At 34.8% G+C, this 15,188-nt stretch overlaps 1 protein-coding gene across 3 annotated transcripts in view; it reads right to left on the bottom strand.

Moving 5' to 3' along the window:
* Nucleotides 1-15,188, bottom strand: part of trbd (ubiquitin thioesterase trabid) — a 62,095-nt gene that overhangs the window by 39,910 nt on the left and 6,997 nt on the right. For 2 of the 3 annotated variants that reach the window (XR_011335575.1, XM_069843390.1), the window contains 2 exons: nucleotides 7,404-7,706; nucleotides 4,766-4,965 (listed from right to left, as the gene is read on the bottom strand). Coding sequence is in view for 2 of the 3 variants with exons in the window: in XM_069843390.1 (XP_069699491.1) it covers nucleotides 4,766-4,965; nucleotides 7,404-7,706 (503 nt within the window). In the remaining variant the exon portion in view is untranslated. The remainder of the gene's footprint in view (nucleotides 1-4,765; nucleotides 4,966-7,403; nucleotides 7,707-15,188) is intronic. The other variant, XM_069843389.1, reaches the window with a different exon arrangement.

Genomic DNA, 15,188 nt, shown 5'->3' with positions numbered 1-15,188 from the left:
ATTTTTTTATCAATGTGAATCTGGTCACCCTACACTTGTATTTTTAATTTAAAAACTTTAAGCAATATATTATCCTTCTTACTGATCGTTATTCAGAACGAAGTACCTGTATATACATCAATACATTCATCTTCAGAGAAGAAATTAAATAACAAAAAATAATAATCAAACATCAACAGTTTTGTCTACCTACTTGTTCCCAGTCTGATAACTATCTCTTGCCAGGTTAATTTTTTTTAACAAACTTAATTCGCCCTATTTGTAACTTCTCAATTGCAAAGATTCGCAAAATGATACCATTACCACGAAATTGCCATTATTATAAGCTACATCAGTCTTTCTCAATGACAATGAATACTTGAGCCGATCAGAATTCAGCTTTTGGGTATTTCACTGTGGCCTGGAAGTTAACATTTCCAACGTTTTGGAACTACATACAGGTTCCATCATGTAAGACTAGAAGGGTTGCCTATTCTGTCGTGCTTGTTATGCCAGGCTAATCCAGACAACTGATTATGGAATCTGAATGTAATTCTGAAATATTGGAAATGTAAGTTTCAGGACATGGTGGAATACTCAAAAGCCTAAATCTGATCACAGTCACTGTGAAAGCATAAAAACTCATACTCCTGCTGAGGTTACAAATTATGACAATTGAAACATTTAAACCCATAATTAAAGCAAACAATTTCTGTAGCTGGTAATATCAGCTATGCTTGTAATTTGGTTTCATCAGCACTCATCTAACTTGCACTCATACAAACAACTTGTTCAGTGTTCACATATCACTTATAGTATTTCTCGTAAAGAGAAATGTTTTCCTGTTGTGAAACAACTCACTATATTCTACTAACTTGAATAGCTTCAAGTACAAAATTGACCTACTTGCATAATACTAACAATTGAAGAGTCCACTGCAAGAATGATGGATGTCACTTTCTTGTCGAAAATGAACCAAGACTGTCAATGCATAGCTTAAGACATATAGAGTGTACATAGAGAGTTATATGGCAATAACACTGATAGTCATTGTCCAGTAATGATCGGAAAATCACAGTTAAGCTTTGAGCGCTAAGCATTTCAAACTTTCAATTGCTTCTCCTGCAAAATGTATTCCAAATGACATCCATCATTCTTGCAGTGGACTCTTCAATTATGTTGAACAACATACACACAGAAATCCCATCCCTCCATGTTCTGGCTCTCACCTTCCCTCATATTGCAAGCACTTGTGCATTCACCTGTACATTTCCAAAACATTTCTTATTCTGATGTTCTACAAAGCATACTTTTCAATTTTAAGAGTTGTTGCACCTTCGCCACTACTCTTGTCATTTAAATAAGCAATCTACTATTATCTTGTTCCTCTATGAAGCAATTTCGTAAATTGTATACTAATTCTCGAGACTAACTTTTATGATTTTTTTGTGTAATAGCAGGACCCTTAACTTGCCATTATTCACCCAAATCTACCCCGTCAATAACAATGTTAGAAGCAATTTCTCATTTAAATATTTTTGAACTGCATGAAGCCTTCATTTTCAATTGGTCACAATAAAAATTATATTAAAATTCTACACATCTCGATGTTTACATTACAATCCGAAGATGACCAATGTCCAGATTTATTGGGACAGTCCCAGTTTACAACCTAAGGTAAAGTCCCTCCAAAGCAGTTCCAAATGCCTTAATGAAGTTAAAAAAAAAATCATTGTGGGGCTGACTAAAAGCCTACATTTAGATCTTCAATTGGCCACAATAAAAATTATATTAAAATTCTACACATCTCGATGTTTACATTACAATGTCCAGATTTATTGGGACAGTCCCAGTTTACAACCTAAGATAAAGTCTCTCCAAAGCAGTTCCAAATGCCTTAATGAAGTTCTCAGTGTTAAAAAAAAATCATTGTGGGGCTGACTGAAAGCCTACATTTAAATTTCCAAATATGTGCTTCTATAGATATGATACTGTAAAATTATTGGTCATTGTCATCATTAACAGCAGTGACAGCAGCTTTCATGGATTAAGCCAGTAAGGCCTCATGAAGGGTTGAACTGTTCTATCCGCCATTTACTTAGTCTATGTACAGTCCTTTCAGCTACAGGTCTGTGTCTAAGCACTTGTTTTCGTGTATGATGATCTTCCATTCTGTTAACATGACCCATTCAATTTTCTATATATTCTTTTATTCTGCTCATTAGTTGCCAAAATATTAATTTGCATGCTTAAGAGAGTGCTTTCAACAAGCAGTATTGGCTCTATCAAAACCTGTCCTAGAAAATATAAATGTACATCATATTTCATTTTCTGGAAGAAAGACCATCCTGTCCTAGATCTTTTAAGCGATCTCTATCCACTAACTTTTAACATCAATGTAATTTTCTATCACCCATCCTCATAATACGTCAAAACTACCTAGTTCTATTACCTTCAAGTTTATCTCGCAGTTTTTCAATCCTCAAAATGCCTAATATTTCTTTATTCTTTACTCTACCTCTTCTTTTCTGTAATATGCTGCGAAAAAACTCATCTCTCTCTTTTGCATGAATTCTGCTTCGATCTTCCTTTGTTTATGTTTCCATAGCACATGTCAAAACTGGTTTAAAATATCATGTATACATAATTTTCTTGAAATTTACTGGTATCTTTATTCCATAACAAACCTTTTGCTATATGTTAACATTTAGAACTAGAACAAATAAAGTTTATTTTACTGATACAAACTGTAGTGTCTCGGTTCTTTTTTTGTGTAGAATCTGGTCATAGCCTTATTTTTAATTAATATTATTGTTAATGCAAATTACATTTTACACATTCGGAGTAGACTTATTTATGCCTACACTTATTTTTTTACTGGTTATTTTACGATGCTTATGCTATATTATCTAGCATATGAGTGAGATGAAGGCGATAATGCCAGTGAAATGAGCCCGTGGTCCAGTGCCAAAAGTTACCCAGCATTCACTCTTAATAGGTTGAGAGAAAAACCCAGAAAAACCTCAACCAGGTTAACTTGTCTCAACCAGAATTTGAAACCGGGTCTGCTCGTTTCATGGTCAGACATGCTAACCATTACTCCACAGCGGTGGATGCCTACACTTATTAAGAACTCTTACAATAAAGAAGTTTGTATCATGCACTCAAGATATGACATGTTAACAAGCAACTGACCACATTTGTACACAATGTAAAACCAAGGTAATGTCATGCTGTTATTGTGTTACTGTGTGAACTTAACACATTATGATATGATATAATTTAACAAGATTCATACTTAGTTAACTAGCATGGATACATACATAATTTGCTCGCAGTGCTATTTTCGTTAGGCCCTTTTATATTGTACTGTAAAACTATGTAATTGTAAACTCTCCAATGTGGGCTAAATGAATGTTCTGTACATTACAGCTTCAATAAAATTTAATATACCAACCATTATTTAAAGAATTTCAAAGCTTTTAAGTGAATTAAATTCTAAGCTTGTTCGAAATGAAAGTTAATTTATTCGTCTTCCTATGTACAAAAATATAATCAGTGGCATGAGAGCCCATGGAGGTTCAAGGCAGGCCAGCTGATTGCTGGCTTTATGTCCACATGCCTCAGTAGATGTGAACGATCATCCAACTAGTATAGGAGTAACGTGTGGTCAGCATGATGATCCCCCCTCAGCAGCTGTCATAGCTGGCTTATAAAACCGGATTTTGCTACTCACTATAGCTCCCCAAATTCCTCATGATGCAGGGTGGGCACTGGTCCCATTGACTGGCCGAAATTTCATGAGAGAATTTCTTTTCCCATGAGGACTCAACCCAGCACTCATTATGTATTGCTAGTTCAAGGCATGATGCCTTAAACCATGCAGCTACGGCACAGGACATCTTTCTATCCAGGATGGGAGAAATAAAGAGATCACAGTGAAATTGTCTGGGTATTCACACTGTTCTTTTACACAGGCATACCAAGTACTGTGTTAAAAATAAAATTCCTTTTTATCAACAAGTTTTCAGTAATACTACCACACTTACAATGACAACAGCTGTAAAGCTGATGGAACTTAACTGTTTGCCTGAGCTTGTCTTGTCTCCTGTCGTTTTGTGAAAGTGTAAGCAAAAGTAGACAATCCATAACAAGCAAATTGTTGATAGAGAGGATACGTTTTTAGAAAAACAGATCCACTCTGCTTTATTTATCACAATTTCTTGTGTAACGAAAGAATGAAAGAGAAATCGTTACATAAATTGCTAGTTTGCCTATTTTTCATTGAAAACCTAGCACTTGGCTATTTTTCGAGTAAATATTCTTATTATCCAGATATATATTTTTTTTGTCAATTTTTTATATTCAAACATAGAATCTAGTTATTTTTCAAATAAGTATTCTTATTTCTAGATACATATTTTCTGGAACTGATTTCTAAAGAATGATTACGAACAAACTTTGTCCAAATGTTAGGGAAAAAAATACACAAACAGAAAATGAGCAGACATATCAGAAACTAATTCCTTGGTGTCAAGGATGGTAAAAACTTATTCCCATTACAATCTCGGTATCCATTTTCGCAGGAATACTAAAAATGAGATGAAATGGTTAACGTTTTACAATGATATGAATTTGTTTGCGTAAGCTTTTATTTTAAATAATGACTACATATAAAATATACCTTTTTTACCTGTAATTGTTAAATCATATGTCAGTAACTCACATTCAGCACAGTGGCGAGATAATATTAAATATTTTCATTAGGTATTATTCAATCACACACCTGCAGGTAGAGCAAATGTGGTGAGCTCTGTAACAAAGTGACAGGGGAAGGAACCTTTGCGTTGCCGAACAGTGGATGCCATGTGTCGTCGAATATCTGCTGCTAAATCGGGAGCTACATACGAAGGAACCCTCTTCACTCCTGAACCAGAGCCTTCAATTTGTGACAGTAATGTGGCTAGCATGTCTTCACGATGAAACCTGGATAAGAATATATGAAATCAGACTGATAACATATATAACTTTGGGTAATAAATGGGAAGTTGTACAGTTATTTAAAAAACATAGACAATTCAAATTTGAAAACAGTTTCACTTTCATATACAAACAAATGCCTACAAGATCAAAGAACTCTCTCTCTCTCTTTGTTACAATGTAGTAATCAGTTGTCAAAATTATGTGCATGGATGCATATGGAAAAGAAGCAATTAACAGTCCCAAATTTATGTCCTCTACTCATATGAGTATGAGTCAAAGTGAGTTGTAATGGATAGTGACGAGTAAACCGAGGATTATACACTGGCAGACAAAAAATTTGGGACACTTGAGATTTACTTTGTGTTTAATATGTCACCAATATGTTTTAAATGGTGATTAATTTAATTATACGATTATAAACCAACAGACTGAAATCGAAAATGATTTCATACCATCAACAATTACCAATAATAACATCTCAATCTAGATTTGAACAAAATTTTGCTTATGCAGAGTGTGACATGTTCCAATCCACTTTGTCAAATGCCTTTTCTAGGACCACAAATACTATAAACAATTCTTTATTCTTCTCTAGGTATCTTTCGCCGATTGTTCATAGTAGTCCAATTGCATCCCTCGTACCTTTTCCCTTCCTGAAGCCAAACTGCTCTTCTTCCAACTGTCCTTCCATCTTGGTGGCAGAAAATGTTAATATAATGATTTTTAAAGAGGACAGACAGTTAAAATTTAAGAACGATATTTTGAAGGAGTAGTAATGATCAATAGAATATACTGTATGAAAAGTAGTAGTCTTGCAATAAATTAAAGCATAAAACTTATACAAAGAGGCTAAAGAGGAAGAGTGAAATGGGATGTAGAAAGACCGTGAGTGGAGTGTGATCCAGGAGGAGAAATAACAGATGGAGGATATTTAAGATCAATAAGGAGAAACTGAATATTCCCAAGAAACTAGTTCGATTAATTAAAATGTGTCTCAGTGAAACTTACAGCAGAGTCCATATGGGCCATTTTCTATCAGATGCTTTTCTAATTCACTGTGGCTAAAGCAAGGAGATGCACTATCGCTTTTACTTTTTAACTTCGCTCTAGAATATTTCATTAGGAAAGTTCAGGATGACAGACAGGGTTTGGAATTGAATGGGTTACATCAGCTTCTTGTCTATGCGGATAACGTGAATATGTTAGGAGAAAATTCACAAACGATTAGAGAAAACACAGGAATTTTACTTGAAGCAAGTAAAGAGATAGGTTTGGAAGTAAATCCTGAAAAGACAAAGTATATGATTATGTCTCGTGACCAGAATATTGTACGAAATGGAAACATAAAAATTGGAGATTTATCCTTCGAAGAGGTTGAAAAATTCAAATATCTTGGAGCAACAGTAACAAATATAAATGACCTCGGGAGGAAATTAAACGCAGAATAAATATGGGAAATGCCTCTTATTACTCGGTTGAGACATTTTTGTCATCTAGTCTGCTGTCAAAATCTGAAAGTTAGAATCTATAAAATAGTTATATTACCGGTTGTTCTGTCTGGCTGTGAAACTTGGACTCTTACTTTGTCACAGGAACACAGATTAAGGATGTTTGAGAATAAGGTTCTTAGGAAAATATTTTGGGCTAAGAGGGATGAAGTTACAGGAGAATGGAGAAAGTTACACAATGCAGGACTGCATGCAATGTTTTCTTCATCTGACATAATTAGGAACATTAAATCCAGACATTTGAGATGGGCAGGGCATGTAGCACATATGGGCGAATTCAGAAATTCATATACAGTGTCAGTTGGGAGACCGGAGGGAAAAAGACCTTTGGGGAGGCCAAGACGTAGATGGGAGGATAATATTAAAATCGATTTGAGGGAGTAGGATATGATGATAAAGACTGGATTAATCGTGCACAGGATAGGGACGGATGGCGGGCTTATGTGAGGGCGGCAATGAACCTGCGGGTTCCTTAAAAGCCATTTGTTTGGAGTTAAGTTAATATCAGGATTAGGAGAGTTATTAGTTAAACAAACTGCCAGGATTTCATATTAATTGTGGGCAAATGTAATAAAAAGTTATAGTAAAACCTGCATAAAGAAATATGGCAGTACACCATAACTGATATAGATGTTAATGACAAATATTATCATTATCATATTATAATGTTATGTGAAAGCTGCTTACTGACAAATGTTCAATGGTGTGGAAATGGCAGCCATGTGATGGGTAATAAAAGTCTTGCATACAGTATGCAGTTGTGAAATGTAGACAGAAACCATTTGAATACCCAACTATTACATCTTAATAGTATGTTTCTTTAAATATTTACAAAATAGCGGCAGTGAAAAATGTCTGAATATTCTGCTTTAATTGTGAGAACTTTCTTTGCTAATGACAAATGAAATAAAAAAGCAAAGTTAAGTGTCCTACCTGATAGCTAAATGAACCAATGTGTGACCAGAGTCAAAAGCTGATGGGCGGTTAAGTAGAGTGACTTCACTAGGAGTGAGCTGCCGAGCTGGATCACCTCCTGACGACAAGTATGCCTCCACGGGGTTGGGATCCCCTTCTACGACACCCAGGCAAGCATTCAGCCAATTCCAGTCTGCCTCACGCATCCGTTGCCTGATCTGCTTCAGTCGCCGTTCGTACTCACAGTTGTTTGGAGAATTTGCTGGAGTAGGCATGTCACTTGACGCCTGATTTCGTTCTGAACGTCTTGAATTTGGCCTGCTAAAACAGAAGTGACACAGAATGAATTGCAAGCAACATCTAAAAATAACAAAACCAAGATGAATGCTGAAATAGATTATTATACCCTATTTTCACATGTATAGTATCATATTTTATTAAATTATTGATTCAAATATTGGGGTATGGCCTGTTATTCAAGATAATTAAAAAATACTCTTATTTTTAATCACTCTCTCTCACATAATGAACAATGAACTACTACCATTAGGTCTGCGACCCCTAACCATTCTGCATGGTCCCTTTACATGGATGACATGAGCTTGGGAATTAACATCAGTGCCAAATTCCTCAAATTCCTCTTTGTTTTAGACCCTCTGCAAGAACGCAAGAAAGAATGTTTCTTTCCACATTTATTGTCTCAAAATTTTGGTGCGGCTTATACATGTGTGCGGCCAATACACGCAAAAATATGGTAATCCATGAGGAAGAAGAAGATAAAAGTGAAACTGGCATAATCCTAAAAGTTAAAATTTTAGTTCAATGACTAACTATAGTACATGACTGGAGAAATTAAATTTGATGCATACATACATTATAAAAGTACTAAAATATGCTGAAAATTATATAACATTGTACAGAAGAACCAACCTACATAATACCGAAATGTGAGAAAATATTTAAATTTCAATGTCAATAAAAGAAAGCAACAAAACATTCTACAAAATTTTTGTGCCAAGCACTCTTATAAGATCAGTATCATCTGAAATGAACAGTGAGTTCAAAATATGGAATAAATAGAAGATATATTAATCATTATGCTTAATATTAACAGCCTTCATGCCTAAAGGACAATCTGGATAGACTGATCAAAGATTATTTTTTTAAGAGAACTGTTAAAGAAAAATGAGAGTCCTATACAGAGTCCTTCTGTTTTCTCCATACTGTCGGAACAGCACAAGGCATTATTACGGTCAGCTCTGTTTTTCTCTTCTATTTTCGCAACAAAAGAAATACAGAGACAGCATTGCAGGAATAAAAACCCGAAAATACACTTTTTCTGCATTGCTGATACGACATAAGTCAATCAGCATCACAAATCAATTCAACTAGAAACGCTGCACATGAAACATTCAATTTTTATTTAAAAATAAATAAAAATAACAGGTCTTATCTGAATAAATGAGGAATGGAATTTGCTCATATTCAGCATCTACAAGTCAAATGAACCAGGAATTATGCATCTGAAATACAATTTTAATATACAAAAATAACTGGTCTGTAAGTTACTGGGGGGGGGGGGGGGGGAGGAAAAAAAAAAGGCTATTTACTTGAAACAGGTTCTAATGGATTGTTTAACTTGGCTTTTACGTAAGACGAAGTGTAAATTAAATTATGTACTTGGAAGTCCTCAAAATTTTCATTCCAGAGGAATTATTTACATAATTATACCACTAAAATCGCAGATTCCAGCAGCTGTTTGCATAACAGAAGTCTGCAAGCAGTTCAGCTGAGAGCTGGTTTGCAGTGATGCACTTCTTTACAATCTATTGGCCATGGGCGCACAGTTGGCCAATAGCTAGAATGTCTGATTTCCACACTGGTAACCAATCGAATCCCAGTGACTCTCCAAGTGCAATTTGTGGTGGACAAAGATTGTAGTTGGTGGTAGGTTTTCGTGAGATACTCTCATCTCTCCTACCAGTATTTCATCATTGCTCCATTAAATAATGGATATGGTGCTATATAGTTTGCCTGCCATGATGCACTGAGAATGCCTGACAGTGGCAAAATGAACTACAGTTTCAGTGTGTCACTCATAACGATACAGTGTTGTAAACATAAACTATTAATATGCATTAATATTGATAAATAGTTCCATAACATATTTCATCACGTGAATTATCAGTCTGGATTTTAAACTTATAATGACATAATAACGGATAATTTAATGTAAACAGTCTAAAAGCAAGTTAATGCAGTCTATTAAAACTATGCTGCTTATTTTTATTTTTTTTCCATACTAAAATAATTCAGTTCTGCCTTCGAAGGTAGAGATATTTATATTCATCACAAGAAATAAAAGAAGTTCAAGCTACACATACTCCAATACTGAATAATCCACTATTGCTTTCTCCATCATTAATATTATTAATATTTATTCATTTAAACTTTATCCACTAATTTAAGATACTGTGTTTAAGGTTAAATTCCTATAACCTACATGAAGCATTTATAAACACAGTCAAAAAGAAATCGCAATACATAAATATGCAACTCTTATTACGGTATTTTTATTTATTATTCATGCCTATGAAAATAAATATATGAATTTGGTTATCCTATTTTTTATGTATGGAGACACAAGAAACTACAACCATCTGCATCCAGTGATCAATACATTCCTCAGCAAATGTCATAGTGTGTTGCTGCTACTCTGTTAGCGCATAATTACGATCAAATATGTTTACATGATAGCTATGAAATGTATATTCTACTGTCTATAGTAATAAACAAGTGAAATTACATTAGGGATAGCATGTAACAATTTATGACCAGTTACATAATAAATTATTAAGTCCTCACACACATATTAGTATTAGTATTTATTTATTTAACCTGGTAGAGATAAGGCAGTCGGGCCTTCTCTGCCCCTCTACCAGGAGATTCCAACTATAATATGAAGAATAAAATTACAATTAGTATTAGATTTACAATTACAAATAAAATTACAATATTAAATTTACAATTACAATTACAATAAAAATCAAAGTACGAAAAGATTAGCTGATCAATGAAAGCTAGATAATTTATCATAGAAAAACAAAGAATATTTTATATTTACTGAATTACAAATTAAACCTAGAATAACAAAATTGTATAGTGATGAAATTGTCGGATATTGAAATATTTTGTGATAGATTAAGGAAACTATTTACAAGAAATCAATTACTGACCAAGTGCCAAGTTAGTTTGCGTTTGAATTCAATTTTATTTCAACAATCCCTGATGCTAGCAGGTAGCGAATTCCAGAGTCTTGGCAGGGCTATTGTGAAAGAGGATGAGTATGAAGATGTGCGATGAGATGGTATTGTTAGTATTGTTTCATGACGAGAGCGTGTGTTCAGATTATGGTGGGAAGAAAGGTAAGTGAAGCGAGACGACAGGTACGAGGGAATAGAAGAGTTCAAGATTTCGAAGAGAAAGAGAAGTGAATGTAAATTTCTTTTCTTATCTAGTTTAAACCAACCTATTGCTTCCAGGCATGGGGTGATATGATCATATTTACGAACATTGCTTACAAAGCGTACACACAAATTATGAGCACGTTGAAGTTTCGTTTTGTTGTTGCTGGAGAGGTCAGTCAGTAAAATGTCAGCATAGTCAAAATAGGGAAATACAAGTGTCTGCACAAGGAACTTTTTTTAAGCAAGAGGGGAGATGAACATTTATCCTTTTTAGCACATGGATAATAGACATATAGGGGAGACTAGGCTAATTCGGCAATATTAAGAAGTAAATCTATCATATTTTTATCAAAATGTTTATTGAAAAATATTATCAAGGTATGTAGACATGGACGAAACCTTTCATTACCAAATGAGATAGAGAGACCTATTAAAATGCAAATATATTTAGTTGTACATACATTACAGTTGAAAAAGAACAACTCGGGTAATTCTGCAACAGTACAGATAAATCTGCAATAGAACTTGGCTAATTCCGCAGTCGTAAATAATTATGAAACACATGATGAAAGTAACATAAAAGAAACAATTTATATGTAACAATGCTCACTTTCTTCACAGCTGTGTAGCAAAACACGAAAAACAGCCAACTTTCGATGTTTCACTGTATTGCCCACAGAGGTGTCGACCAATATACTTAATTTTTTTCTATAGTACTGCAGAGGACATGCCTCCTGTTGACAGCCTCTCAAAACTTACGTTCACGCTATTGTAAAGATGCAGTAAAATCATATATGCAGAATTACCTGTACTGCAGAATTAGCAGAGTTTCCCCTATATAGTAGCCAGTAAGATAACTACACTAAATAAACAAAATACTAAATGTAATGTAAAAGTGAAATGCAATAGGCTATTTTATTACTATATTTAAAATAAGTGTCATGTGCTTTTACTATTGAAGAAAGGTTAATAGTAGCAATATTCGTGCATGAACGACCAACGAATGAAGAATGGATGAAGCTTCAACAAAGTATTCCAAGATTTTCAATAATTTTTAAGTATAAAGTCTCCAACAAAAGGTATGGAAAATAAAGTTGTCTCAGGAAGCATTCCCAGTTCTGTAGAAACTTTTCCAATATTTTGGGAGAACATAGACCCGAAATGAGAAATTTCTTCACTTTTACTGGTTCATATTCTGAATCTTCCTGAATACAGGAAAAATGTGTAATGCACCATATCCGCTATTTCAGATATTTTTGCTGAAACATCACTGAAAAATCTAATAAATTTTCTCTAAAATGTTTACACAATCATGCTATTACAACTCATTAAACAGTCTTCTGCGAATTAAGCAAATGAAAGACATTGCTGTTTTATGTTCAATTCGTATTTATTTATTTATTGAATAGGAATGACGAGACTTATGAAATGGTTCAGGCACATTATCTTACAAACAATAAATTCTTTATGCAAATCTGGCTTTCAGGTAGAAACTCCCTGTGAAGCAGGCTTGAATAATTGTGACGGTGTCGTGTATAGTTCCAGGGGTAGCTCAGTTGGTAGAGCATTTGTGCGCTAAGAGAAGGGTCCCGGGATCAATACCCAGCCCCGGAACAATTTTTCCCTTGAAATTACTCAAGCCTGCTTCACAGGGAGCTACTACCTGAAAGCCAGATTTGCATAATATATTCGTTACTGTAGGTACGGTAACAGAAAGCCACAATTTAAGTCACACAGAATTGTGTGCACTCAAAGTTGGATTTCAGGTGTTTTGTCAGCCCATTTGAGTTGTGTGGATATAGAGGAAAGAATTGTGACAGTGTCATGTATAGTTCCTGGGGTAGCTCAGTCGGTAGAGCATTTGTGCACTAAGCGAAGGGTCCCGGGATCAATACCCAGCCCCGGAACAATTTTTCCCTTGGAATTATTCAAGCCTGCTTCACAGGAAGCTTCTACCTGAAAGCCAGATTTGCATAATATATTCGTTACTGTAGGTACGGTAACAGAAAGCCACAATTTAAGTCACACAGAATTGTGTGCATTCAAAGTTGGATTTCTGGCGTTGTGTCAGCCCATTTGAGTTGTGTGGATATAGAGGGAAGAATTGTGACGGTGTCGTGTATAGTTCCTGGAGTAGCTCAGTCGGTAGAGCATTTGTGCACTAAGCGAAGGGTTGCGGGATCGATACCCGGCCCAGGAACAATTTTTCCCTTGAAATTATTCAATAAATTCTTTACTGTATAACAGGACACATTAATGTCAGCAAAGAATCAATACATTTAGCATAAAGAATCAATACATTTAAAACTCTTGTATAATATTCTCGCAATAGTTAGCCTATACCTTAATTACTAAAAGAGCAATGTGTAAAAAGTGAGCTTTAAGCTTTTATAAACAAATTAGAGTGATTCTACAGCAATTACAACTTCTTCTTGTTCAGTAACATGTCCGAATATTTTAATTGCTGGGGGAGGGGAGGTGAAGTAATCACCTCCACGTGGTGCCCCCTAGATTTTAAACTGAACGGTCTGTCTAAAATACTAAAAAATACATCCCAAAGGTAATTGCTCTTATCACAGCAACACTTCTGAAATCCTGAAATAGATGGCAGATGGCTTATCACAAGCTAAGAAGGCATAGCTACAGAAGATCTGAATGTAGGTGTTATGAGTAGAGTCCTGCATTTGGTTACTTTGAATACAAGTTACTCTAGGTGTACCAATTATACTAGCTTCATGCTGTGATCTCTCCTTGGATGCTCTGATACTGTGTTTATACCTATTTGTGTACCCGTGTCTATAAATTTGTGTACAACAGGAATAGTACTCATGTACAAAATGTCACTCGAATTTAATAATAATACTTACTTATGTTTTTTAAGGAACCCAGAGGTTTACTGCCGCCCTCACATAAGCCCGCCATCAGTCCCTATCCTGAGCAAGAGTAATCCAGTCTCTACAATCATATCCCACCTCCCTCAAATCCATTTTAATATTATCCTCCCATCTACACTACTGGTCAAAAGTTTCCGATCAGCTACAAAAACGACTATATACTTTATTTCAATGTACAAACACATTGGAAAAACTCAATAGACCAATAAAATAAATACTTTCTCTCTCTAGCATTATGATATGATAGAATATTCAAAACGAAATCCCTCTTTTAACCACAAATCTATAGTTGTGATAGGTGATCGCAAACTTTTGACCAGTAGAGTACGTCTCAGCCTAATAAGTCCAAAAACAAAATAATAATAATAATAATAATAATAATAATAATAATAATAATATTTATTTAAAGGCAGCTTATAAGTTATGTAATAAAAGATCATTTTTTACTACGGTTAGACAAAACTAAATATTTGTTTTCGGGAGCCAACACATTTTGCCCAAACATGCAATGAGAAAACCATACGAGCTAAGATCTACTGAAATATATTACACAATATTAAATATCTATGCAATGCAAACACTCTCTCTCAGGGACGCTCTGTGTTCTCACCGAAGCTATGTAGTGACAATATCATGAGATGCACAACAAATGTAACAATATTATTCTAAGAAGTCCATTCGAATTCTTACAACCACATTTGTTAACATTATGTATTAGTCATAGTGACATAAAAGAAATCAAACCCTTAAACAATTTTGTACTCGATAAACAATTCAGGCACCACATAAGTTTTAGTCTTCATGGCTACATGGTGCCCGGAATTTGTCTACCCTTGGTGTTTAAAATAAATAAAACGCAATAAGATACTTCAGATTTGATTACAGATTAGAATTAACAAAAAAAAAAAAAAAAAAAACAAAAAAAAAAAAAAAATGTCAGCACAAACTTAAAATAAAACAAATTATGAGTGCGTGTACAAGTCTCTACACATTACAATATGATTGTAAATATTTTAAGTGTTTCAAATGTTCACCACTGTGGCGTAACAGTTCGCCTTCATGGCCGTGAAATGAGCAGGCCTAGGTTCAAATTCTGGTTGGGACAAGTTACCTGGTTGGGGTTTTTTCTGAGGTTTTTCCTCAACTACTCAAAGCAGAATTGCTAGGTAACTTTCGGTGTTGGACCTCGGACTAATTTCACCTTCATTAGTAACATTCCATTAATCATCTTAATAGTTTACAGATCGACTGGAAGGATATGGTGGATGTGGTTCCAGGATCTGTCTATAGGCGGCATCTGTTTGTGGGAGCTGCACATATGCAGCGAAGCCGCAGGAGGCTTTTAAGTAGACTGTGGGCGACTGGAGTGGTGTAGCTTCCCTGGATAGATGGCACCTTGGTGAGTCGTGGAATCGACTACGATATGTTCTTCTGGTTAAGGA

The sequence above is a fragment of the Periplaneta americana genome, chromosome 13 (assembly GCF_040183065.1).
Source record: "Periplaneta americana isolate PAMFEO1 chromosome 13, P.americana_PAMFEO1_priV1, whole genome shotgun sequence".
Lineage (NCBI taxonomy): Eukaryota > Metazoa > Arthropoda > Insecta > Blattodea > Blattidae > Periplaneta > Periplaneta americana.
This window is presented reverse-complemented; position numbering and strand designations above follow the sequence as displayed.